The sequence below is a fragment of the Piliocolobus tephrosceles genome, chromosome 11, assembly GCF_002776525.5.
Source record: "Piliocolobus tephrosceles isolate RC106 chromosome 11, ASM277652v3, whole genome shotgun sequence".
NCBI classification, from domain to species: Eukaryota; Metazoa; Chordata; class Mammalia; order Primates; family Cercopithecidae; genus Piliocolobus; species Piliocolobus tephrosceles.
Genome location: NC_045444.1, coordinates 87576137 through 87603682, shown reverse-complemented (window position 1 = coordinate 87603682; position 27546 = coordinate 87576137). Strand labels below are relative to the sequence as shown.

At 42.3% G+C, this 27546-nt stretch overlaps 2 protein-coding genes across 10 annotated transcripts in view; one reads left to right on the top strand and one right to left on the bottom strand.

The window, feature by feature from the left end:
* FLACC1 (flagellum associated containing coiled-coil domains 1) overlaps positions 1-7056 on the top strand; it is a 59175-nt gene extending 52119 nt beyond the window's left edge. The window contains exons 15-18 of the mRNA XM_026454565.2: positions 2298-2360; positions 5673-5762; positions 5891-6000; positions 6623-7056. Coding sequence (XP_026310350.1) covers positions 2298-2360; positions 5673-5762; positions 5891-6000; positions 6623-6749 — 390 coding nt within the window. The 3' untranslated portion in view covers positions 6750-7056. The remainder of the gene's footprint in view (positions 1-2297; positions 2361-5672; positions 5763-5890; positions 6001-6622) is intronic.
* Positions 7057-8393: 1337 nt separating this feature from the next.
* The window catches only part of CASP8 (caspase 8), a 59194-nt gene continuing 40041 nt past the window's right edge, over positions 8394-27546 (bottom strand). For 6 of the 9 annotated variants that reach the window (XM_023218867.2, XM_023218861.3, XM_023218812.2 and 3 more), the window contains 8 exons: positions 26735-27065; positions 21901-22006; positions 20648-20786; positions 20482-20526; positions 18421-18485; positions 16416-16557; positions 10107-10608; positions 8394-8962 (listed from right to left, as the gene is read on the bottom strand). In XM_023218867.2, coding sequence (XP_023074635.1) covers positions 8827-8962; positions 10107-10608; positions 16416-16557; positions 18421-18485; positions 20482-20526; positions 20648-20786; positions 21901-22006; positions 26735-27039 — 1440 coding nt within the window. In that variant the 5' untranslated portion in view covers positions 27040-27065 and the 3' untranslated portion in view covers positions 8394-8826. Of the gene's footprint in view, positions 8963-10106; positions 10609-16277; positions 16558-18420; positions 18486-20481; positions 20527-20647; positions 20787-21900; positions 22007-26734; positions 27066-27546 lie in introns of those variants that run through there. The other 3 variants (XM_023218822.2, XM_023218876.2, XR_002733052.2) reach the window with 2 other exon arrangements.

The window sequence follows — 27546 nt, the reverse complement described above, 5'->3', positions numbered from 1 at the left end:
GTATCTTTGTGGTGTACTCTGTATTTCCTGAATTTGAATGTTGGCCTGCCTTGCTAGGTTGGGAAAGTTCTCCTGGATAATATCCTGAAGAGTGTTTTCCATCTTGGTTCCATTCTCTTCATCACTTTCAGGTACACCAATCAGATGCAGATTTGGTCTTTTCACCTAGTCCCATATTTCTTGGAGGCTTTGTTCATTTCTTTTTACTCTTTTCTCTCTAAACTTCTCTTCTCACTTCCTTTCATTCATTTGATCTTCATTCACTGATACCCTTTCTTCCAGTTGATCAAATCAGCTACTGAAGCTTGTGCATGCATCATGTAGTTCTCATGCCACGGTTTTCATCTCCATCGGGTCATTTAAGGTCTTCTCTCAACTGTTTATACTAGTTAGCCATTCTTTCAATCTTTTTTCAAGGTTTTTAGCTTGTTTGCAATGGGTTTGAACATCCTCCTTTAGTTCGTAGAAGTTTGTTATTGGTGATCATCTGAAGCCTTCTTCTCTCAACTCGTCAAAGTCATTCTCTGTTCAGCTTTGTTCTGTTGCTGGCAAGGAGCTGCATTCCTTTGGAGGAGAAGAGGTGCTCTGATTTTTAGAATTTTCAGCTTTTCTGCCTGGTTTCTCCCCATCTTTGTGGTTTTATCTACCATTGGTCTTTGGTGATGGTGATGTACAGATAATGTTTTGGTGTGGATGTCCTTTCTGTTTGTTAGTTTTCCTTCTAACAGTTAGGACCCTCTGCTGAAAGTCTGTTGGAGTTTGCTGGAGGTCCACTCCAGACCCTGTTTGCCTGGGTATCACCAGCAGAGGCTGTAGAACCACAGATATTGCAGAATGGCAAATGTTGCTGCCTGACAGTTCCTCTAGAAGCTTTGTCTCAGAGAGGCAGCTGGCTGTATGAGGTGTCAGTCAGCCCCTACTGGGAGGTGCCTCCCAGTTAGGCTACTCGGGGGTCAGGGACCAACTTGAGGAAGCAGTCTGTCCGTTCTCAGATCTCAAAATTCCATGCTGGGAGAACCACTACTCTCTTCAAAGCTGTCAGACAGGGACATTTAAGTGTGCAGAAGTTTCTACTGCCTTTTGTTCAGCTATGCCCTGCCCCCAGAGGTAGAGTCTACAGAGGCATGCAGGCCTCCTTGAGCTCCGGTGGGCTCCACCTAGTTCAAGCTTCCCAACTGCTTTGTTTACCTACACAAGCCTCAGCAATGGTGGGCATCCCTCCCCCAGCCTCACTGCCACCTTGCAGCTCGATCTCAGACTGCTGTGCTAGCAGTGAGCAAGGCTCCGTGGGCATGGGACCCTACCAGCCAGGTGCAGGATATAATCTCCTGGTATGCTGTTTGCTAAGACCATTGGAAAAGTGCAGTATTAAGGTGGGAGTGACCCTATTTTCCAGGTGCTGTCTGTCACAGCTTCCCTTGACTAGGAAAGGGAATTCCCTGACCCCTTGCACTTCCCAGGTGAGGTGATGCCTGGCCCTGCTTCGGTTCCCAGTCCATGGGCTGCACCCACTGTCCTGCACCCACTGTCCAACAAGCCCCAGTGAGATGAACCCGGTACCTCAGTTGGAAATGCAGAAATCCCCCGTCTTCTGCATCACTCATGCTGGGAGCTGTAGACTGGAGCTGTTCCTGTTTGACCATCTTGGAACCTCTGCCCTAAACCTCTTTTCTTTATAAATTACCCAGTCTCTCAGGTAGTTCTTCATAGAAATGTGAGATCAGATTAATACAGTGTCTTTGTTGTATTTGGGGGTATAGGACTCTCCATTCTGTTTGAGTATTTTTCTGTACTTAGGTTAACAACACATTGTCTTGACTACTGAAGTTTGAAATCGGGTAGCAAAGGTTATCTAGCTTTGCTATTGTTTTTCAAGATTATTTTGCCTTTCTGCATTCTTTGTATTTTTTCATAAATGTTAGAACTAGCTTGTCAATTTAGAATTAGCTTATCAAGGAAACTTGCTGATACTTTGACTGGGATTTCATTGACTATAAAGATCAATCTGTGGAGAGATTAATTCTTAAGAGTATCGAATCTATACACTGACTTAACAAAAGCTTTTGATGAAAATATAATTTCTTTTTAATATTTGTCAGTGTGATAAGGTTGAACTTAAGTAAGATTTTCATTAACTTCAACATGTCATGTCACTAGTTTATAATGTGTGCTTCATTATAGTAGTGTCTAAACTTTGGTGAATATTATATTCCTGAATCCTAGCCTGGCTTTCTTAACTCCCTAGAAGATGTGCCAGAACCACAGTGCTAACCTTTTCCTAATAAAATTGTTTTTAGGAGCTCTTGAAACAACATCAAAGTGATACCTTGCAATTAGAAGAGCTGAGAAAAAACAAAAAGGTAAGCTTTTTCTTCCTTTCCTGTGGACTTGGTATATTACAAATACACCAGTAAAATAACAGGCTGTCAGTATAATGGAATCAATGGTAATTTCTCCAAAACCAATAAGAAACGGAAGACCTTAAGCTGAGTTTACTGGATTCAGTAAGTTAAAAAGAATTTTTGAAATTATCTGTAAAATAAAGCCAGTGCATCTTTTTTAAAGTCTGATTTGAACAAATAGATCAGCAATATACTATGTGATCTTCAATGCTGAATGACTTTCATTTCTAGCAAGGTTCAAACCACAAATGATCTTTCAGTTATAAAACACCAAGTTCTTCCCTTTGAGCTCTGAAAAGTATAAAACTGTCTCCTTTGGAACTCTGTCACCAAGCCCCTCCTTAAACTCTTAGTGTACCTCACACATGATGACTTCCTCAGGGACTCTATTCTGGGACAAATTATGGCAATCTGTGGGAGACAACTGAAGAGGAGCTGTTCAAATCCACAAGGTGATGTGTAATTCTTCCATCACTGAGAATTTGACTTGGATCCAGAATGGACATGTTTGAGAAAATATTAGTCATTATAAAGGCATTATAAATGAATTCTATCTTAGAGCCCAGGCAGGGCTTCAGCATCATTGAAAGGTAAACAGACTGTGGTGTCCTACAAGTTCAAGAAATGGGTTTTGGAGGAAGATATACCCAGTGTATTATAATAACTATTTTAATGAGCTTGTCTACTAATTCTGTCATTTGTGTCATGTCTGGGTCTGTTTCTCTTCATTGATTTTTCTCCTCATTTATGGTCATACTTCCTTGTTTGCATACCCGGTAAGTTTGGCTTGGATGTCAGCCATTGTGCTATTTACCTTGTTGGGTGCTGAATATTTTTATATTCCTTTAGATAATCTTGAGCTTTGCCCTGGGATGTAGTTAAGTTGCTTGGAAACAGTTTGATCCTTTTGAGCCTTGCTTTTTAAGCTTTGTTGGGCAGAACTAAAGCAGTCTTTAGTGTGGAACTAATTTTCCTCCACTGTTGAGGTAATACCCTCTGAGTACTCGACACCACATCCTCTGTATGAGAAGGATTTTCTACTCTGCCTGGTGGGACCATGAACTGTTCCCAGCCCTGTATTGGCTCTGGGGATTGCTCTACCTGCTCCTTGCTGGTGGTTCCTTCCTCTAACCGCGTCTCTTTCTATTTCTTCCCTCCATCACTCCACCCCAGAGGCACTTGCCTCCTTGCTGTTTAATTAACAAGCCAGGATGCTCCTACCTTGGGGGCTTTGATATTCTCTCTTCCTGAAAAGCTCTTTCCCAGATATCCACATGACTTCCTTCCTTTCCTCATCCTGGTCTTTATTCAAATGCCACCTTCTTAGATGCCACCCTATTTAAGGGCTCCGCTCCCTGCCCCAACACTTGCTTTTCTCCAAATGGGATGCCACTGGAGATTTTTGAGGAGGAGAGTATTATTTGGGAAAACAACTGTGGCAGCAATGTGAAGGGGAGTCTGAAGAGTCAAAATGACGGGAGGCAGAACCTATTGGAAGGGTCATCTCCCATTTACACCTCAACCTGACTTCTGCTCCCATCCCAGCCATGGAAACTGCTCTTGTTAAAATCACAGGTAACTTCTGAGTTTCCAAATCCAAAGAATGCTTCACCTCACTTGACATGAGCAGTATCAGGTTCAATTGATCACTCTCTCCTTGCAACATTCACCTCTCTTAGCTTTCATGGGCTTCTGGCATTTCCTTCACCTCATTGGTCACACCTTCTCAATCTTCTTTACTAGAACTAGAACTCTGCTTAAAACCCTTCAATGGCACCCCATTGTTCTCCCACCTAATTTCTAAGTCCTGGAGTATTTTGAGGCTGGTTCCCAGGCCCCACTTCTCTTCTTTATCTCCCGTTTTTCCTTTGGAGAGCTCATCTGTTCACACAGATGTAAAAGCCATCTCTGTGCTGATAACTTGGGTTGATACCTCCAGCTTTACCTCTCTCCTGAGCTCCAGGCTTGTACATCCAACTGCCCATTTGACATTTCAGCATAAGTGACATACAGGCACCTCAAAATTAACATGCCCAGCTCCACACTCTCAATTATCCACCAGAGATTTAGCCCCCGAATTGTCAACTCCCTCAGCTGTTCTAAGCCTAGACCTGAAGTCATCCTTGATTTCTTCTTTCCTTTCACTCTCCCTAATTCAACCCAGCAGCCTCAGCCAATCCTCTATAACATATTCCACATTCATCCACGTCCCTCCAACTCTGTTGTCACCTTACCCTAGTCCATTATTTCTCAGCTGCACGACTGTAGTATTCTCCTCCTTAGTTCTGTTGCTTTCCCTCTTGCCCCTCCAGTCCATCCCCTGGAGCATAATATAAGCAAGTGAGATATGTGCATTCACTTCTCTGCTTAACGCCCTTCAATGGGTCCCCATTGTTCTTAGGTTACCTTGTCCTCTCAGATGCCACCAGGCTCCCCTGTATTTCCTCACCATGGCCCTCTATCCTTACTGTCTCTATTCCAGCCATATTGGTGTTCCTTTGGGTCCTCAAACACAATGAGCATTTTGCATTCTAAGGACCTTTGCACAGGCTTCTATTCATTCTTTAGTGGAAGTTTGTTTGTGTGTTTGTTTCAAGACGCTACTTTTTAGAGCAGTTTTAGGTTTACAGAAAAATTGAGCAGAAAGTACAGAGAGTTCCCATATACTACCCCACCCCACCCCACCACTAATTTCCTTTATTAGTAGTATCTTACATTGGGGTGCCACATTAGTTGCAGTTGATGAGCCACTGTGGATGCATTCTTATTAACTAAAGTCCATAGTTTACATTAGGGCTCTTTGTGTTGTACATTCTGTAGGTTTTGCCTAATATATCATGTCATGTAGCCACCATTATAGTGTCATACAGAATGGTTTCACTGCCCTAAAAGTGCCCTCTCCCCCACCTATTCATCCCTCCCTTGCCCTCCAAATCCCTAGAAACCACTAATCTTTTTTCTGTCTCTATAGTTTTGCCTTTTCCAGAGTGTCATATAGTTGGAATTAGTAGTAGGTATTTAATAAAGACTTGCTTAGTGAATGAATAACTGATTGTCATTGTAACCATTCATGTGAGCTCTGGTGAGGCTGAAGAGAAGGATATACGTGAGTGAGACAAAGAGAAGGTAGGACTGACAGGGTGTGAGTGGCCATGAGTGATGCAAAAGTAGCTCAAGTTGCTCCCTTGCATTACAGTCCAGGTGCCCTGGAGAAGAGACTAAATAAATAGACATCGGCATGATGTCCTGCAACAACTTCTTCTTATGCAGGTCATGGAGGAAGAATTGCATGCACAAGCCCTCATCCTAGAGTCACTTAACACAAACCTCTACTATACCCAGTTGGAACTCCAAAAAGAGGTGAGTCCCTGCTGGAGTGGGGATGGGGTTTGGGGGAAGAACCCAGGTCTCTGTCCAGCTCTGCCGTATAGCTCTGCCCTGGATGGCTCTGGGTTGGGGAAAATGGCTTTAAAATGTTTGTCTTTCAGAAAGCTACAGTGGGAAATCTGGAGAAAATGCTTCAAACCAAGTGTGCTGAAACTGAAGAAAAGTATAAGTACACCATACAGATCCTGATGGAAGAGAACATTCATCTGAAGTGCGGCTGCTGCTGAAAAAGACATGGCTGAGTTCTCTTAAGGAGTGGGAAGGAGTTTGAGTGAGGAATGGGTTAGGAAGATAGACCAAGTGCTCCCTAGTTATGTCAAGGCACAGGCATTTTCAGGAGGGAGGTATGTCACTGTAGGCCAGCGACACAAAGCCAGATAGTTCACTTGAGGTGGAGTGGAGCTGTGTCTACGCTTCTCCCATTCAGAGGTTTGCTCAGTTCTATGACTGAGGGTGGTTTTTAAATCCATCTCCCCTGGGAGTCTGATGGTCTTACCATTACATGCAGCTGCTTCTGGTTCCTATGGAAATCAGCTTTGGATCAGAAGGTGTACTGTTACCTGAAGCTGCATCTTAAATCATTAAAATAAATTTTGGTCAATACTTTAACAGAGGAAAGTTATTTATTGCATTGATTTAGTAGAAAATTCCTCATACAGGACTTCAGTCACCTGAACACCATACCTCACTAAATTCAAAAACACTGGAAGTAATGAGTGAGAGACTGCTGTGGTGAAGGAACAAAGGCACACTGCTCTCCCCGCACCCCAAATAGCCTATACCCTTTCTAGCTTTTGAGTTGACACTGATACATCTTTCCTTTCTTTTTACAGGCAAAAGGTAATTTCCAAGAATGAAGAAATGTATGAAGAATGTTCTGGGAGATTGGCCTCTATTACTGTTTCTAAGGATGATTCTGACACTGTGGAAGATAGTAGCAAGAAAAGACAAGAATCATGAACATAAAGTTGCTCTCCATTGTTGAAGATGGTTGGCACACCATTTCTGTAGGCCCAGGAAACTCCTGGGAGGGTTTTCTTAAGAACATGTGTATAATGAGTTTAGTTCTTGGGTTGCTCTGACTCTATTTTTGCTCTCTTCTGAGTGGCTGAAAATGTTTGAATTCTCATCTGAATTTCACAGCTTATCACGGACGCTTCATTGAAAAATGATGCTCTCTGTACTGGGAGCTGAGCTTTCTCTGAGTTTTGTACTATTTTTCTTCCACCTTTATGTATTTCCTAGGAAAGAAATAGATTTGAAGGCCTTCTTCCTATTGAACTTTTACTATATTTGGAGGGGGGGGGTGTACCTTTGTCCCCTGGGGCATTTAGGTAGCAAAAAAAGATGATGTGTTGATTTTATTCTAAAACCTTTTTCTCTCATACCCATGCCCCCTACTTCCCTACCTCTCAATCATGTTCCCTAACCTATGACTTAGGAAGGATTTCTGATGATTCTTACCACCTTCTCTGGACCATCACCAGAATTCAGACACCCACAGGGCAGGCAACATAAATAAGTGAAGTGGGCTAGACACAAGGAAAACAATTGCATAAGCACAGTGGTAAGTGACAACTGACAGCAGCCTCAGTAGAGGGGCTTGGGCAGGGCTGGGGCACAACGGGTAGAGAAGAATGACCTGCAGAGCACTGTCCCATCTGAAGAAGGTGCTTCTCAGACCTTTGCCATGCAAAAGCATGAGGTCAATATTGTCAGATATTATGATTTTTTTCAAAGAAGGTATCCTGGTTTTTATGTGATATCTCCTAATTTTTAAACGTTGACAACAAATTTTAAAAATACAACTGTGTGTGTCAATCATGGGAGACTCAAGTAGAACATGTCTGTGGTCCAGATGTTTTCCACCTGTGAGACGTCATTGGCAGAAACCAAAATCAAACACAAAAAAATCTCCAAGGAGCAATAAGATCAAATTATACTTTATTCTATTAAAAAATATTTTTGAAAAAAGATACTTAAATTTTAAAGATAACTTAATTCCTAACGATTTAAAATAATCCAAGCAGAGATGAAAGAGCAAATGCAAATGCATAAAAAGACCTCACAGCATTGTTAGCAAAAAGCAAATATAGTTAGCCAAGCATATATAAATCATGAAAGCAATAAGAAGGCAAAAAGCAAGTTTGGGGATAAATTATGTAAAATTTGTAAAATAATTTGAATGTTTAAAAGATTTCAACAAAATTTTGTTTTATTAAAAAAAAAATTTTTGGCCGGGCATGGTGGCTCACATTTGTAATCCCAGCACATTGGGAGGCCAAGGCGGGCAGATCATGAGGTCAGGAGATCGAGACCATCCTAGCTAACATGGTGAAACCCCGTCTCTACTGAAAAATACAAAAAATTAGCCAGGCATGGTGGCGGGCGCCTGTAGTCCCAGCTACTTGGGAGGCTGAGGCAGGAGAATGGCGTGAACCCAGGAGGCAGAGGTTGCAGTGAGCCGAGATCGCGCCACTGCAACTCCAGCCTGGGCGACAGAGCGAGACTCCGTCTCAAAAAAATAAAATTGTTTTTCGAGGCGGGGGTCTCACTCTGTTGCCCAGGCTGAGACGGGGTCTCACTCTGTCGCCCAGGCTGGAGTGCAGTGGTGTGAATATGGCTCACTGCAGCCTTGACCTCTTGGGTTCAAGTAATCCCCCCACTTCAACCTCCCGAAGTGCTGGGATCATAGACATGAGCCACCATAGTTTTTCTAATATTTTTTGATGTGGTAGTGTAGAATCTGACTTTAAGAAAGAATTAAAGTTAATAGAATATTAACAGTGAGCTTAATGTTGATAATAATTTGAATCAAAATCCAGCTATATTCATAGCTGGATTTTGCAGGCATCTAGTATTTATTGCCACCAGGTAAAAACATTACCAAAGCCCTAGGCATAAGAAAAAGGAGACAGTGTTATTGTTGTTAATATCCTATTAACTTTAGCTCTTACAAAAAAGTGCAAAATACTAATAAATTAACTAATTAGAAAATTAGTAAATAAACATAGTGTTATATATCTAAATAGCACTATCAATCAGAAGGGAAGACAAGTTTTTTTCTTAGTGTGAAAGTTGGCTGTGGCATCTGTTTCCCCATGTTTTTTTTGTCATCCTTGTTGCTTACTTCATAGTTCACTTCAGTCAGGATGGTGAGAATATCATCGCCTCTGAAAGACATCACATAACATTGTGACTATCTGTGGGGGAAAGCAACTGATGAACTGTCTCCTCTGCTGTGCTCAGAGATAGTTCTGTAGTTCTTTCTCTCAAAATATCAGTCATTTGAAACAATAAGGTGCTAAACCAAGACCTACCCCAACTTTCCTGGTAAATGCGTTGTCTCAGAGCTTAATAACTTACTTTTGGTTTATTCAGGAACTCTTTTGACCATCAGAAACCTCAGTGTCAATATTAGAGTTGATTTCTTTCTCTCCTGACCTGTGCATATCTTACTCTTCTCCATGTTACTTGGCTCCCACAGTTGCTTCAATGCCCCCCCAATACTCTCTGCCTCAAATTGACATTGCATCTGTGGATTCATCTTTGATGCAACTAAACTTAAGGCAAGTGAAAGTACAGTGTCTCCTGCAGCTACTCCTACCTTCTTCTCACCAGGATCTCTTAGCGTTTTTGTTAGGCAACCTCTTCTTCTACCTCGGAGCTAGCCCTGGAAACCTTGCAGGATTCATGATCTAAGTTACAAAATCTAAGTTAGATTCATGATCTAAGTTGTGGGAAATTCTCACTCTTCATATACTCAAAACATGAAATACAGGGCTAAAAGGAACCTGCTGTTTATTTCCCATAATGCACCAAGAGTTTTTAAGGATGGTTTGCTCTTATAGAACTTTTGACAGAGTTGGAGGATGTTAAACATTGAATTGGGTTACTGCCTTCTTTGGAAGATTTCCAAAACTAGTTGAATTGGCTCACTCATGTTTTGGCCTAAAGACAGAGAGCTGGACTATATGACTTTACCAGTCTTTCCTGCTCTGTGACACACTGATTGTCCTTTGAGGTGCTGAATAAAGGAATAAAACATCTCAGCTTTTCCATCTATAAACTAAGGATGTTAACACTTGCCACTCTCCCACTTTGTAACTGACCTGGGAAGTACAGCTATGTGATCCACAGCTAGACATCTAGAGATGAATGGAAACCATTCCCCTTGCACAGTTCTCTGACCTGTTGATGTCATCTAAACCACATATCACTTTCTAATAGTCTCTGAATGTGAGTAGATAGTAGTGGTGATGGAGTAGAAGGGGAAGGTAGTGTAACAGTGAGGTGGGCTGAGTAGGCAAAACTTACCGAGGACATCGTTCTCTCAGGCTCTGGCAAAGTGACTGGATGTACCAGGTTCCCTCTGCAGGGTTTCGGTAGGACACACAGTTATTCACAGTGGCCATCCCCAGCAGAAAGTCAGCTTCATCCGGGATATATCTCGTTTGAGGTGATGATAAATCCATTTCCAAATAGAGTTGCTCCTCTGAATCAGTCTCAACAGGTATACCTTTCTGATAGTTATCCCCCTGACAAGCCTGAATAAAAAACACTTTGGGTTTTCCAGCAAGGGAAGGGCACTTCAAACCAGTGAACTGAGATGTCAGCTCATAGATGGGGGCCTCCTGTCCATCAGTGCCATAGATGATGCCCTTGTCTCCATGGGAGAGGATACAGCAGATAAAGCAATCCTTGTTACTGTGGTCCATGAGTTGGTAGGTTTTCAAAATCTTATAGATTTTCTCTACTGTGCAGTCATTGTGGTGCTTGATCTCAAAATGAAGCTCTTCAAAGGTCGCGGTCAAAGCCTCTGAAAAGTGAAATTTGAACAGTTACATTATACCACAGTAATTCACAGACCAGAGCTGGAGAGCACAGTGGGCATAACATTGATAGATAAGAAATGTCCATCAATGATAGACTGGATTAAGAAAATGTGGCACATATACACCATGAAATACTATGCAGCCATAAAAAAGAATGAGTTCATGTCCTTTGTAGGGACATGGATGAAGCTGGAAACCATCATTCTCAGCAAACTATCACAAGCACAGAAAACCAAACACTGCATGTTCTCACTCATAGGTGGGAATTGAACAATGAGAACACTTGGACACAGGAAGGGGAACATTGCACACCAGGGCCAGTTGTGGGGTGGGGGGAGGGGAAGGATAGCATTAGGAGATATACCTAATGTAAATGACGAGTTAATGGGTGCAGCACACCAACATGGCAGATGTATACATATGTAACAAACCTGCACGTTGTGCACATGTACCTTAGAACTTAAAGTAAAATAAAAAATAAATAAATAAATAAATAAATAAAGGATTTGAACCAGAAATTCAAGAGCAAAACCCTCTATGTTTGTAGCTGGATTCTGTAGGCTTCGAATATTTATTGCCACCAGCTAAAAACATTCTCAAACCCTGGGGCAAATGAGAAAGCAGAGAGTTACTGTTGGTCTGTTTTCTCTACTAAACTAGTTTACAAGATGAGTAAGTTATCATTTAGGCTTACTACTGAACCAGTTTTAAAAATGACTATATTATTTACATAATCAGAAAAAACAAAACAATTTTTTAATAGAAGATCCAACTTATTTTATCCTAAACCTTCTCAAAATTATTTATGTTTAACAAAATAAAATACATGCATTAATAAAATAGAACTAAAAGACCTTTTACAATAGGTTATCCCCTCTCTATCCCTCCCTGTTACCTAGTCACATTCCATGAAGGCAACCACTTTCAGTTTTTAACCACTCTTTTTTCACATTAACCTCCATTTTGTAATGAATTTGGGTACACTGCTAATTACTCATTTATAAATTTTAGACTTTCGCATTGAGTTCTTATTATGGAGAATAAGCATTTGGTGCTCTTACACAATTATTTACAATTTGGTTGCTAGAGAGAAGACCTTTTCATTCCTGATACAATATTATTTACAAAAAATATTACTCCACAGTAATATTTTTATTTTTTTAATTTTTTTTTTTTTTTAGAAAAGGTCTCACTCTGTCACCCAGGCTAGAGTGCAGTGGCACAATCTCAGCTCACTGCAACTTCTGCCTCCCAGGTTCAAGCAATTCTCCTGCCTCAGCCTCCCGAGTAGGTGGGACTACAGGCACGCACCACCATACCCAGCTAATTTTTGTATTTTTAGTAGAGACAGGGTTTCACCATGTTGGCCAGGCTGGTCACGAACTCCTAGCCTCAAGTGACCACACACCATGGCCTCCCAAAGTGCTGCGATTGTAGGCATGAGCCACCACCTCCGGCCCATAGTAATATTTCTATTATTAAGACTATGTAAACATAATGTTCTTTCATTATGTTTCCTTATTAACCTTTTTGCCTTTCCTGGAATTAGTAATTGTATTATTTTTTCGTCTGCTTTGTTTCCTATATGCTTAACACTATTTTCTTCTCCAAGTGCTCTAATGGATCTGGCCAAAATCTTTCAACATTTTCAGGCTACTTGTCTGACTCATTTTTATTTCTTCCTGGAAAACTTTCCATCCAGAGCACTGCATCCTTCTGCTGTAATACCAACTGGCTGTTCTGTAGGCCAGATGAATTTATCTTCTCCTGGGACATCTCTCTGTCTCTTCCATAGTAGATTCTCTGTTTCCTCCATCGATGACTTCCTCTTTATTATTAGTTTCCTTTGCTGGAGCATAACCACGAGGAGTACATTTTTTGAGCCCTTGTATGAGTCTTTACTTCATAGAGTTCTATTTCCAAAAGCATTTTTCCTCAGAATTCCGAATGCCTTTCTTCATAATCTTAGCTTTCAGTGTTGCTAGAGAGAAGACCTTTTCATTCCTGATACTTTACATATTTGGCTTTTTTCTCTTTCCAGAAGCTTCTAGGGTATGATATGTTTGGAAGTGATTCTTAATCCATTATACCCTTTCAATCTGGAGATTGTGTCATTTCATTCTTGGAAAGTTCCATTTCCTCTTTCTCTGTCCTTTCTTTCTGGAACTCTTATTGTCAAAAATTGGACATCCTTGATTCAGCTTCAAATTTTCTTATCTTTTGCTCCTATTTTCTATTTTTGTCTTTTTATCCTACTTTCTAAGACTTTGTCTTCTACTTTATTGAATTTTTCATTTTAGTGCTCCTATTTTTAATTTTCAAGGAGTCTTTCTTGTTCTGTCCCTGTTTCATAACATCTTGTTCTTTTATGGAACTTTAACTCTCTAAGAACATTAAATACCAATATTAAGCAATAAAAAAAGCTTGCTTTTTTCTCAACATTATCTTTGTTTCATTCATATTCTGTTTCATGTTTTTCTTGTTGTTTGCATTGCCATTTATTTATTTATTTATTTATTTATTTGAGACAGAGTCTTGCTCTGTCACCCAGGCTAGAGTGCAGTGGTGCGATCTTGGCTCACTGCAACCTCCACCTCCCAGGTTCAAGCAATTCTTTTGCCTCAGCCTCTGTAGCAGCTGGGATTACAGGTACCTGCCATCACATCCAGCTAATTTTTGTATTTTTAGTAGAGATGGGTTTCACCATGTTGGTCAGGCTGGTCTTGAACTCCTGACCTCAGGCGATTCGCCTGCCTCGGCCTCCCAAAGTGCTGGGATTACAGGCGTGAGCCACCATACCCAGCTGCCTCTCTTTTGTATTAGAGGCTTTCTTCAAACGCCTGCTGACCTTTGGTTGTCCATTCATAAATTGACTAATTAGTCCATTAAAAAGTCAACTGAAAGCTCTGTGTTTGTGGATGTGGTTTGTTCACTGATGGACTTCATAGCAAGATGATGGTTGGAGACCTGATCATTGCATTAGGAAACCTCCAGATGTCATTATCTCTATGCATTTTAGCTAGAGCTTTCAGCTGCTCCAGAGGTAAATCTGTATCTGCTGCCAGTGTTCTTGGAACCAAGTTGGTTTAGAGATCTGACTCCACGCCACCAGTAGGTTTTCTTCAGTCTCTCTGTGTTCAGTAAAATGCTTCATTGCTTCCTTTGCTGGGCCTGGTACACCCAAGTGTAGAGTTTCTCTGGTTCAATTTTATGAGAAAACAAACTTCCTGTTCCTTATGATGGTAGAATAAGAATAGTTGCTGCCTCTATGAGAGGGAGGTATGAATCTGAGGATTGTATAGGCTTTAAAGAATCTTCCTGTTTTCTGCTCATTGCCTCACCTACACTTTGTACCTCCAATTGCTGAATTTGTCCAGGATTCTGTGGGGTAAATAGGCTTGCCTCTTTTCTGTGTTCCCCTCTGTTATCAGTTAGGTTGTAGCTTTCTCTGTTAAGTCGATTACCTCTACTCTTTTGTTTCAACTCCCCCAAATTGTTGGAAACCTTTCATTAGCTATTGTCTCCATTCCTGTTCTCTTGATCCTTGTTGGATTATTCCTTTTTTATTCCTTCTCCAGCATTTTTGTCCCTGTCAGCACATTACAGCTAAACATAAGCCATCAGTTAAAAGACAGTCTCAGCCAGGTGCAGTGGCTCACACCTATAATCCCAGCACTTTGGGAGGCCGAGGCGAGTGGATCACCTGAGGTCAGGAGTTCGAGACCAGCCTGACCAACATAGTAAAACCCATCTCTACTGAATACAATTAACTGGGTATGGGTGTGGCGGCCCATGCCTATAACCCCAGCTACTTGGCAGACTGAGGCAGGAGAATTGCTTGAACCTGGGAGGCAGAGGTTGTGGTGAGCCAAGATCATGGTATTGTACTCCAGCCTGGGCAATAGAGTGAGACTGTCTAAAACAAAAAAAGTCAGTCTAGCATTAGGAATAGAACAAACAAAAACTGAAATGCAATTGTTGATTTGGAAGCACTTTGGCAAGACTAATACAGTGTGTTGGTTCTGTGAAAAAGTTCTGATCCTTTGGAAATGTGGAATGTTGATTTAAAAAATGACTGTAAAGTGAGTCTCAAGGCACTGAAGCAGGACAGAAGGGAGTCTCTCAGGAGAAATGACTTCTGCAGCGGGGTCTCCTACTTTTACTCATTTAGCATAAAACATAAGAACAGGAACAGAAAAAGCAGGACACACAGACTCGAATGCCTACCAGAGACTAGTCAATCATGGGCCAGTTATAAGAAAATGAACTGCCAGAAAGAGAAGCAAGTGTTATTTTAATAGAAATGTTTTAATTTTAAAATAATACAAATCAAGGGCTCGAAATGTTTTTTTCAATACCAAGCACATAATGATGAATGATGTCATCAATGGACTTAATCTCCGTGCCTTTTTTTTTTTCTTTTTTGAGACGGAGTCTCGCTCTGTCGCCCAGGCTGGAGTGCAGTGGCCGGACCTCAGCTCACTGCAAGCTCCGCCTCCCGGGTTCACGCCATTCTCCTGCCTCAGCCTCCCGAGTGGCTGGGACTACAGGCGCCTGCCACCTCGCCCGGCTAGTTTTTTGTATTTTTTTTTTAGTAGAGACGGGGTTTCACCGTGTTAGCCAGGATGGTCTCGATCTCCTGACCTAGTGATCTGGCCGTCTCGGCCTCCCAAAGTGCTGGGATTACAGGCTTGAGCCACCGCGCCTGGCCAGTCTCTGTGCCTTTTTAAAGGCTTAGATTTGCTTAAATAATCAAATGTTAACAAATCAAATGTTAACATGGGCCAGGTGTAGTGGCTCACACCTGTAATCCTAGCACTTTGGGAGGCCGAGGCAGGAGGATCACTTGAGGTCAGGAGTTCAAGACCAGCCTGGCCAATATGGCAAAACCCCATCTCTACTAAAAATACAAAAAAATAGCCGGGTGTGGTGGTGTGTGCCTGTAATCCCAGCTACTTGGGAGGCTGACGCAGGAGAATCACTTGAACTCGGGAAGTGGAGGCTCCAGCCTGGGCAACAGAGTGAGACTCTGTCTCAAAAAAAAAAAAATAATGTTACTAGGGACCATTACAGAGTCCTGATGATTATAATCAGTCTACATTAATTTTCTAAACTTACCTCCATTTGCAAAACAAAACAATAATTGATGTTATGCCTGATGAACACTATTTTCAAAAGTTCTTTGATCAAATCAAAATTATTAATATCTCAATCAATGGTGATGGATGATTTTTATTTTTTGTTGTTGTAGTCACTTTTCATATTCACATACTACAAATTGTTTTTTCATTTAACTTGTAGGTTCTTGATCTTAGCTTAAATACGCTGAGCAAAAGAACTGCTAACCAGTTTAATATTTAATACTTGAAAATGCTGTTTCTGTTAAGAACCCACAATTTCTGCTGCACTTAACAGCCCAACCTGTAAAAATGCAGCCTCTATAAGAGCTTTGATACTATAGCAATTTCATTGCTTAATGCATTCCACAGAAGCACTATGCAGTTAGCTGAATTAAAAACAAAACTTATTACTGCTTTTCATTGTGTCTTTTAGTAAGATTTGATATTTCATATTTATACATACATTGCTTCTATTTAAAAGATTAATTTTTTAAAAAGCAGGAAACTGACAAATGTATAAGAATGTTCTTTACCTCCACAGGGAAATATGTTTAAATCCATTTTCTTGAAACATGGCCCTTTTGGTATAGCTTTTGTTCTCTCCCTTTTGATTTAAAAAAAAAAATAGGCATAAGAAATATTTCACTTTTCTCTTTTGGGTTCTACTGTACCTGCGTCCAATTGTGTTCCATTCCTGTCCCTAATGCTGTGAAGTTTGGGCACTTTCTCCCGTGCTTTTGTAAAATCGTAGTTGTTGATGATCAGACAGTATCCCCGAGGTTTGCTTTTCATTTGGTAAACTTTGTCCAAAGTCTGGAAAACAAAATCCCAACCCAGGAGCTGACTCTGTGGGTCAAACACTAGAGATGTAAACAAACAACTCCCTAGAAAGAGGACTTGCTTTCCATTGCACCACCCCAACTTGGGGTCGTTTCCTTGAAGAACTAGTTTCTACCTATTTCCTTCACACAGGACCCCTCAGACTTCTGCCCCATCATTGTAAAGTCAGTTTCCCAATACCTGGGCCTCCTGAGCACTTTGCACATATGTTAATATTGTTGTCATCATATTGTATTATTGTTTGTTCTCATGTCTGCTTCCCATACTATAAAGAAAACTCCTTGAGGTCGATAACATCTGTGCCAGGGACTACGGTGTATTAACTTATGAGAGCTCAATCAAGAGTTACTGAATGTCTTTGGTTGCCCCCACGCCATAACCTTGTGATTCTCTTGGCTGTCTACTGAACTCATCTGTGCTTCGTGGCTAACAGCTGAGGGTCTCCCATTCATGCATTGCACAGTGTGGTCCCAGGATTTTAAAGGTGATGGCTTAACTCAGCTCTCAGGACCACGGTGGCTGCTGGGAAGAGACGGGCTGGTCAGGCAGGTCCTGGCTACACTGTAGGTTATGGTATCCAAACTGTAGTATCTGACAGTACCTGCCAGGGATGGCCCTGTGTCCTATTCATTCTCCTAGGGCTGTTTCAGTGCTGAGATACTCAGCATTTAGTTGGAGGTTCACGTAGCCCCTTGAGGTAGAGAAAAGGGCTCCAGGCTAGGAAGCCCAGTTCCTGCCTCTACTTCACCTTATGACTTTGGGCAAGTAACCTGTTATCTTAATATATTAACTCTAAGATATTAACTATTTGATTAAGTTTGTACCAAATGTGTTAAGCTTGTATTATTTACTATTAAGTGTGCTAAGTATTTATTAAGCATATTAAGTGTATTTACTGAGATATTAAGACACTAAGATTTGACCAGGCATGGTGGCTAGCACCTATAATCCCAGACTTTGGGAGGCCAAGGCAGGAGAACTGCTTGAGGCCAGGAGTTCGAGGCCTGGCTTGGCAACGTAGCAAGACCCCTGTCTCAATAAAACATTAAAAAAGGAAAAAGATACTAAGATTTACTAAGACACTAAGACGGTGTTTTTAGCTGTTCAGTGGGGACAATGCTTGCAGCATGCTATATTGCTTAGAAAGTACCACATTACTTGGGTTAATCCTTGACTTTCAGATGAAAGAGGTCTGGTAATTTTCTCAGAAGCCCACACCAGGCTCTCCCATGCCTACTTCAGATATTCAGGATTTCCTCTTCTTCTTACCATGAGGATGAGCAAATGGGCTAATAAGTCGGGATATATTTGGTGGATGGTTGGTTACATAAAGAGAAGTTATGATGCCTAAAAAGTACATGTTTCTGCTGGTTCACTGAGATGAAAACCCAAAGATGGCTAGGTTATGAGAGTTTGCTGCTTACACCTAATCACAAAGGAGAAGCGTTTTTGAAATGTTAAGTCAAATGAAAAGGCTTTGCTTTTTCCATTCCTGCTAGACTCTCCAAACCACTCCCCCATCCAGGCTGGCACGGCTGCTAGAAGATTTGGTAGGAGGCTTCTTACCCCCTCTACCCTCTAACTATTCCAGTATCTTCATCTCGGGTCTTAAAATAAAATTTGAATGCACAGAAAACTGAAGGAGTCACGTTTTAAAAATTAAGTCATATTTTTAACTTATTTTTTTGTGAATTTTTTCTACAGTTCTCAAAATTTTCAGCAAGTTTCTGCCACTTATCGGTTTATCTGGCAGCTAAAAAAAAAAAAAAAGCTAACAAATTAAGCAACTAGAATCTGTAATGTAAAAAGAAAAAGGATTTGGAGGTTTCCATCTACCTGTGATTCACTATCCTGTTCTCTTGGAGAGTCCGAGATTGTCATTAGCCCACACAACTCCTCCCCTGCAAATAACAGAGATACATGTAGAATGAGACATGGCAGGAAAGGTACACTGGTAATGAAATATGTAGCACATAGGACAACATAAGGTCTTTTTTAAGATGAAAATTCAAGCTGGGCACAGTGGCTCACGCCTGTAATCCCAGCACTTTGGGAGGCCAAGATGGGAAGATAACTTGAGATCAGGAGTTTGAGAGCAGCCTGGCCAACATGGTGAAACCCTGTCTCTACTAAAAATACGAAAAAAATTAGCCGGGCATGGTGGTAGGCACCTGTAGTCCCAGCTGCTCAGGAGGCTGAGGCAGGAGAGTCACTTGAACTCGGGAGGTGGAGGCTGCAGTGAGCTGAGATCCTACCACCACTGCATTGCAGCCTGGGCGACAGAGTGAGACTCTGTCTCAAATAAATAAATGAAATGAAATGAAAATTCACAGACGGCCATAAATAGAATCTCCTTTCAACCCAGAGAGATTCTGCAAGCAGGGCAATTAACATGCTTCTGGAAACATAAGATCAAATTGTCTCCTCGCCAAAGAGGAAAGCATACCAAGAAATGCCATAATTTATATTGCTCCACATGGCCAGGTTGAATTTTTATGGTATTTGTGAGATACTCATTAATAAAGCCACTAGCTCAGGATGAATTAATGATTTAGTACTTTACTCCTTAAAATATTCTTAAGGCCTTAAAATATTCTTAAAATATTCTTAAGGAAATATTCTTTCTTCCCTGCTCAGCAGGCAGGGAGGAAAGGGAAGGACAGCCTGCGTGGACATTAATCTTTAAAATACATTTGAATGATCCAAAATGTATTTTATACACACACACCACAAAGAGCCAAGGTAAAAATACAATTAAAATATAATCAGTATTAATGGAGCGATGGCGTTCTTGGACTTATAAAAATTTATCTGAATTTAAAATCATCTTCAATGAGTATATATAATTTTTCTAATCAGAAAGAATACTTTATTAATTGCCTATAGTCCCAGCACTTTGGGAGGCCCAGGTAGGCAGATGGCTTGAGCTCAGGAGTTTAAGACCAGCCTGGGCAACATAGCGAAACCCCATCTCTACAAGAATACAAAAATTAGCCAGGCATGGTGACTTGTGCTGTGGTCCCAGCTACTCAGGGGGTTGAAGCAAGAGGATCTTTTGAGTCCAGGAGGTAGAGGCTGTGGTGAGCCAAGATTGCGCCACTGCATTCCAGCCTGGGGGACAAAGTGAGACACTGTCTCAAAACAACAACAACAACAACAACAACAAAAGAATATTTGATTAATCAAAATTTCGGAGGAGATCATTGAGAGTTCTCTCTCGGTTCAGCCTCGCTTACCCAGGTAGAAAAAGTGAAAGGAAGTTGAAAGGAGTTGATTAGTGTAGAAGGTCTTGACAGAGGAAGTGACTTAACCAAGGAAATTATGAAACATAATTTAAATCCAGCTACTCAGTGCATAACATGAGCAGCACATCAAGGAGAAAAAAAAGTCACATAGAAAAAATGATGTTAAATTACTTATGACTGACTCACTCTGCACCTGTTTCAAACTTGCCAGCCTGGGCTGCAGGTCTTAGGAGAGCAGGTGCGGCCGAGCGCAGTGGCTCACGCCTGTAATCCCAGCACTTTGGGAGGCCAAGGCGGGCGAATCGCCCGAGGTCAGGAGTTTGAGACCAGCCAGGCCAACATGGTGAAACCCCATCTCTAATAAAAATACAAAATTAGCTGAGCATGGTGGTGTGCGCCTGTAATTCCAGCTTCTCAGGAGGCTGAGGCAGGAGAATTGCTTGAACCCAGGAGGTGGAGGTTGCAGTGAGCCGAGATGGTGCCACTGCTCTCCAGCCTGGGCAACAAAGTAAGACTCTGTCTCAAAAAAAAAAAAAAAAAAAGTAGAGCAGGCACATTAAGATGTGCCTGTGGTAGAAGGCTGTGGGGAGGACACACGCAGGTACCAGAGAGTAAATTAACTAAATCTTGAAAATGTATCTCCAAGCATTACCATTTGAACCTTCATCAGGACTTCCTTCAAGGCTCCTTGTTCTCTCTGAATTAAAAGAGGAAACCCCCAACAATATTTGATTAGAAACAACTGTGACATGGAGAGATTTGTCAGTTTCAATTTTAGAGTAGGTTTTGCCGATTCCCGGCTGTCAGGTTGTTTCTACCTCTGCTGAATTCTTCATAGTCATTGATTATCTTCAGCAGCCTCTTGTTGACTTGGGCACAGACTCTTTTCAGGATGTCCAACTTTCCTTCTCCCAGGATGACCCTCTTCTCCATCTCTATGAAAATATCCAGCAGGTTCTAAGAGGAGGAGAAATAAAGTTGGGAATCTGGATTGAGCCCTACTGGTTTTTAGATTAGATGTTTTTCTTTTTTACTTCCACTTTCTCCAACCAAGGACCTGTCCTTGCTTCCCAAGTTTCTGACAGCTTCTGCTGGTCTCTCACAGCCAGCAGGCTACTAGGGAAGCGATTCCATGTTTTCTGGCCCAGAAAGACAGAAATGAGAGGATAAAGGAGAAGCCATGTCAGATGTCACCCAGTCCCCAGGCCCTGTGCTCAAATCTCCTGCGAATGCATTACTTTAGGACTGTAAAACAGCCTGAGAGAGCAGCCCGGTCACCATGGTGATGCCCTGGGGATGGCCTCACCCCCAGCATTGCCTCTCCAGACCTGAGTACATGCAGACACACAGACACGTACATACACACAGACACCACATGCACATTCACACTTATACAGATACACACACAACACACACAGACTGTACTCAGTGATACACACATGGGGCATAAATACAATACACACTACACAACACACAGACACATACCACACAGAGAACACACACACACAGACACAGAGATACACAGACACACATACCACTTATACAGAGACACACAGAGATACACATATCACACACAAATACAGACACACACTATACACAGAGAAAGGCACACACAGACACAGAGAGGCACATACAACACACAGACATGCAAAACACACACAGAGACACACAACACACAGAGACACAAAACACAGACACACCACACACAAACACAATATACACACAGAGTTCCAGGTCCCAGGTCGTTTCGGGGACTGCAGAAGTGGAGGAAATGTCTCAGACTCACCGCTGTCTTTCCCAGCTCTTGCTGGGTCTCAGGCTGGGCTGCATCTGCACAACCAGCCTCCTTCTCCCGGCCCCTGACTCTGCCTTGCTCCCAGTAATTAACATGAGCAGCACTTCAGTATAGAAGAATCACATCTGTAACACTCGTGCTGACAACTTTCTTCTTCTAGTCAAAAAGTGAGAATCCAGGTTGCTTTTACCAAAATACCCCCTCTCTTTGGTCTCAGACATGCCCCCTGGCTAACCAAGTCTCAGGACTAAATCTCAGTAAGATACCAGGTCTTACCATGTCATCATCCAGTTTGCATTTGGAGATCTCCTCTTGCAAAAGAAACTTAAAAGACCTCAATTCTGATCTGCTCACCTCTTCTGAAATCTGATAGAGCATGACCCTGTGGTGGGAAATGGAGACACTTTAGAAACCTTTTCCCAAATAATTTCCCATTTGATAGATGGAGTCACAGTGGGCTTGATTCCAAAGGCCTCCCTTCAACGTGAAGCCAGTTAATGGCATGGTTTATGAGTTGAGTCCTTGGAAAGAGGTTGTGACACAGAAGTCTGCTGGCTCTTCCCCAACTTTCCCACCCTTAACAATTTAAAGTTCTATCAACTTTTCTTTCAGTTTATTTCAGTTAAGTAAATCTTGCTTTCTTTTGTTTTTCCTATAAAATCAAGATTTTGTTGCAATAGCAAAAAGCTTTGCCTTTTGGAAATTTTGCTTTTCAAAATGCACAGTGGCTCATGACTTCCCTAATCAAAACCAGTCAGTATTCTCCCAGTCATTATCTTCAGTAAGAAGGCCAAGCATTTGGTTCTGGAACACAAAGTCTCCGAATACATCGCCATCGCAGACCAGACTGCAAACACTAAAGGACCTGAAGCCCCAAACACACCCAGCTGCCCTGCCCTCACCCCTTTCCGCCGTGCCCCTACACCCAATCCCTTGTCTACCTGCAGATGCCCATCCACGAACAATCAGCTCAAGCATTGCCTGGGCATCCACAAAGCTGCATTCACTCCACTATGACTTAGAAACCCCAAAAGGATAACACACATAATTGTCTGTTGGCCTGGTGCAGTGGTTCACGCCTCTAATTCCAGCGCATTAGGAGGCCAAGGCAGGAGGAGGATCACTTGAGCCCAGGGGTTTGAGACCAGCCTGGGCAACATAGCAAGACCCCCTCTCTACCAAAAATATTTAAAAATTAGCCGGGTGTGGTGGCATGCACCTGTGGTCCCAGCTACTCCAGAGGCTGAGGTGAGAGGATCATTTGAGCCCAGGAGGTTGAGGCTGCAGTGAGCTGTGATCATGCCACCACACTAAAAATAAAAACAAAAATAATTGTCTGTTTAGAAACTGTTCAAGTCCCGTAATGGCCAGATCTGTACCCTTTTTATTTTCAGAAACCCAGAGGGTTGTGAGGTGCAATGTTTGAGTGCAGAGGACCCAGGCTATTGGTGTTGGAGCCTTGATTCCACCATCTTTGAGCAGCATTAACTTCAGACATGTTACACATTTTTTCCTCGCCCATAGACTGAAGATAATTATCCGTAACCACATCATAGGAAGGTGTCAAGGGTTACACAAATAAGTTTATGTGAAGCACTTAAACCAATCTTTGGCAACACACTAAGTGTTCAATGAGTGATAGGTGTTACTATTTCCTAATCTATGCCTATCACATTTATGTGATAGGCACATTTAGGCTGGCACATTTAGGCTCTTGGAATATGCTTGCCAAATAGGGGAACACAGGAATGTTTTAGAAGTCAGCAAACCTTTCAACACTATGGTGTAAAGGAAAATAATTTTAATACAAAACATGTTGACTTGAAAATTTAATTAGAAAATTAAAATTCTGAAAATAAAAATGGCATAGAAACAGAAATTACTCAGTATTACCATCTGCCTTATCCTCCTTCTCGTGGACTCTCTACCCTAAAAGTGTTTATCTAAAGCTTTCGGTCTGGCCAAAATTGGATCTAATCCAAAAAGCTATTCTGACTCTTTCGCCTTTATTACAAGTTATTTACCCTATTGCTTTCCTCATTATTGAAGCCTACAGGCTTTCTTGTACCATCGTTGTTTAGTAATGAACCTGAATAGTTTATAAGATACTTATTTTATAGGTAGCAATTATAACTGGTAAATAAAATGTCTAGTGTTTTCTTATAATGGTAAGTGGCCACCCTAGCATATTTATTAGCTCCTGGCTAGTATTCAATGATAATGAACAAGCAGTAAGTCAGGATTGCACTGACCCTTTTATCTCTAAGCCAATACATGAAAGATTTTAACAGACAGATCCTGCCTTATTAGTAGATGATCAATCCTCCACCAGAAAGGTACGGATTGTGTCTGGCACGGGGTGTTTGCTTCAGCCCAGCTCATGCGGCAGAAGTGGAACCTTCAAAGGACCAAGATGTTGGGCACGGGATGAGACCCCCTTGGCTTTCCTAGTTCTGGGGCTGTGGGTTTTTAGGACTAACTGGTGCCTTAATGAATAAGTTCCTTATATAGACTTCACAATTCTAGTAAACCAGAACTATCTAGTGTACTGGTTGAATAGCGTTCTCCCTTCTTCCCCAAAATTCATGTCTAACTGGAATATGAGAATGTGACCTTATTTGGACACAGGACATTTGCAGATAAAATTTCATTAAGATGAGGTCACGCTGGCCAGGCGCAGTTGCTCACGCCTGTAATCCCAGAACTTGGTAGGCTGAGGTGGGCAGGTCGCATGAGCCCAGGAGTTCAAGACTAGCCTGGGCAACATTTCGAAACCCCATCTCTACAAAAGATACAAAAATTAGCCAGACATGGTGGCGGGTGCCTGTAGTCCCAGCTACTTGGGAGGCCGAGGTGGGAAGATTGCTTGAACCCAGGAGGCAGAGGTTGCAGTGAGCCAAGATCGTGCCACTGCACTCCAGCTTGGGTGATGTAGTGAGACACTGTCTCACACACACGTACAAAAAGATAAGGCCACACTGGATTAGGGTGGGCCCTAATTCCTAATCCAGTGACTGTCTCCTTATAAGAAGGAGATTTAGACACAGAGAAGGGAACATAGGCAGACTGCTGTGCTGCATGTACAAACAGGGAGCCCCGAGGATTCCTGCACCCACCAGCAGCGGGGAAAGGCATGAAACAGATTCTTCCTCGGAGCCTCTTAAAAGGAACCAACCCTGTCGACATCTTGATTTCTGACTTAGGCCTCCAGAACTAGGAGAATAAATTTTAAAAACTGTTTTAAACCTGCTAGTTTGTGTTACTTTGCTACCGCAGCCCTAGGAAACTTATACACCCAGAATATCTCTTTTTTTTGTTTTTTTGTTTTGTCTTGTTTTTTTTCAGACAGAGTTTCACTCTTGTTGCCCAGGCTGGAGTGCAATGGCACGATCTCAGCTCACCGCAACCTCTGCCTCCTGGATTCAAGTGATTCTCCTGCCTCAGCCCCGCAAGTAGCTGGGACTACAAGCGTGAGCCACCATACCCAACTAATTTTTGTATTTTTAGTAGAGATGGGGTTTCACCATGTTGGCCAGGCTGGTCTTGAACTCCTGACCTCAGGTGATCCGCCCACCTCGGCCTCCCAAAGTGCTGGGATTACAGGCATGAGCCACCTTGCCTGGCCCAGAATATCTCTTTTGTCATTTAAAATCAAAATAGTCAAGCCTTGGCTGGGCTCAGTGGCTCATGCCTATAATTCCAGCACTTTGAGAGGTCAAGGCAGGTGGATGACTTAAGGTCAGGAGTTTGAGACCAGCCTGGCCAACATGGTGAAACTGCGTCTCTACTAAAAATACAAAAATTAGCTGGGCATGGTAGCACGCACTTGTAATCCCAGCTACTCGGGAGGCTGAGGCAGGAGAATCACTTGAACCCTGGAGGTAGAGGTTGCAGTGAGCCGAGATCATGCCACTGTACTCTAGCCTGGGTGACAGAGCAAGACTCCATCTCAAAAACAAAACAAAATAAAACAAAAAGTAGTCAAGCCTCAACCAAAAAATAGTCTCTGAGAATAGAAAGACCAGGGCATTCATGGGCTGGGCCATCAGAGGGCAGCAGTTGTCAGCCCTGGCTGGGAACCCTTTCCATCTCACATGCCATAGCTATCGACAAGCAAACAGAGACAATGAAATGGGCCCAGAGCGAAGGCTTCAGTAGAAGCTTCCTGAAAGCAAAGCTAAAATTGCTTTAAGTAGTGTCCGATAATAGGAGATGTTGAAAGAGAGTAGGTGACAACGTGTTTCTGTTTTTAAAGTCTTGTCACAGCATCATGAAGTTGTAACTGAATGGGGTTTCTCTCTCACACCTTTGGTTACCCACTCTCCCTAGGGTGGGGAGAAGCTGAGTTGTACAGCCTTTGGCAAGATGACCCAAGGTGCCACTGTCTTCCTATAAAGCTTAGAATTGTCATACAGCCAGGCTCACAGGAGCTGGACAGCCTCGGTGGGGACTGCCTAGCTGTATGTGCCAGGCCAGCGGCTTACAGCTCTGTCATGAACTTTGTCATTCGAGTCTTTAAGTGTGGCAAAAAACCCTTAAATCTCATTGAAAATTTCCACAGCCATCCGCAAGCAGATGGGAGGGGGATTTCAAGGTGGGAAGCCGTGATGCTTTACTCAATGTATGGACAAAGTAAGCACACAATCTGGATATCAAGAGGCACCAAGATAAGAGAGGAAAAAAATGAGAACATTTAGAAAAACTCTGTTATAACTTCAGCATACCTCTAAGTAATGTTTCACTTTGAAAAATAAATTTTTATTTTATGGTCTTAGCATTTTTACAGAATTATACATAAGGCCCCTAAATTTCTTAATCTAGCTCCAGTGGGACATCTTCCCAAAGCCTCCCAAGTGATACTGAATGTGGTTTCTCTCTCACGCCTTTGTCTACCCACTCTCTCTAGGGTGGGGAGAAGTTAAGTTTTACAGCCTTTAGCAGGACCACCCAAGGCACCACTGTCTTTCTGTAGAAGCTTAGAACTGTGGCATAGCTGGGCTCCCAGGCTCTATAGGCAGATCCACAAAGACAAGCCCCAATCAGCCCTGCCCACAGAAGTTGTCCATTCAACCCGCACCTCCCAGTCCCCACGCTGGGAGTTTCTACCCACCTGTAGGCAGAAATCTGAGCCCTGCCTGGTGCCCGAAGTTCCCTTTCCATCTCCTCCTTTCTAGTGTTTAGGTAAGTAGTGAGCAAATCCAGTCTATTAATTCGGAAGAGCAGCTCCTTGAGGAAGGACAGATTGTTTTCCTCCAACATTCTCTTTTCCTGGAGTCTCTGGAATAACATCAAGGCATCCTTGATGGGTTCTTGCTTCCTTTGTGGGATGCAGTCCAGGCTCAGGAACTTGAGGGAGGCCAGATCTTCACTGTCCAGTTGTTCCCCAATATCATAAAGATTTCTGCTGAAGTCCATCTCTTCAAAAGGCAGGAGAATATAATCTAAGTCAAAATATAATGGTATGTTCAGATAAGGAAGAAAAGTACCATTTGCTGGCTTGTTCATCAAAGGCTACTGCATCTACTAGATACTGGTCATTGTGCTGTGAGCACAGGAGAGAAAAAGAACAGCAGACGAGTTCCCTCTTACTGTTTAGGAAGGTAGATATACAAACAAGCCAATGGGCTGGGTGCAATGGCTCATGACTGTAACCCCAACACTTTGGGAGGCCAAGGTGGGCAGATCATCTGAGATTGGGAGTTAGAGTCCAGCCTGACCAACATGGAGAAACTTTATCTCTACTTAAAAAATACAAAATTAGCCAGGCATGGTGGCGCATGCCTATAATCCCAGCTACTCAGGAGGCTGGGGTGGGAGAATCGCTTGAACCTGGGAGGTGGAAGTTGCAGTGAGCGGAGATCGCACCACCGCACTCCAGCCTGGGCAAAAGAGCAAGACTCCATCTCGCAAAAAAAAAAAAAA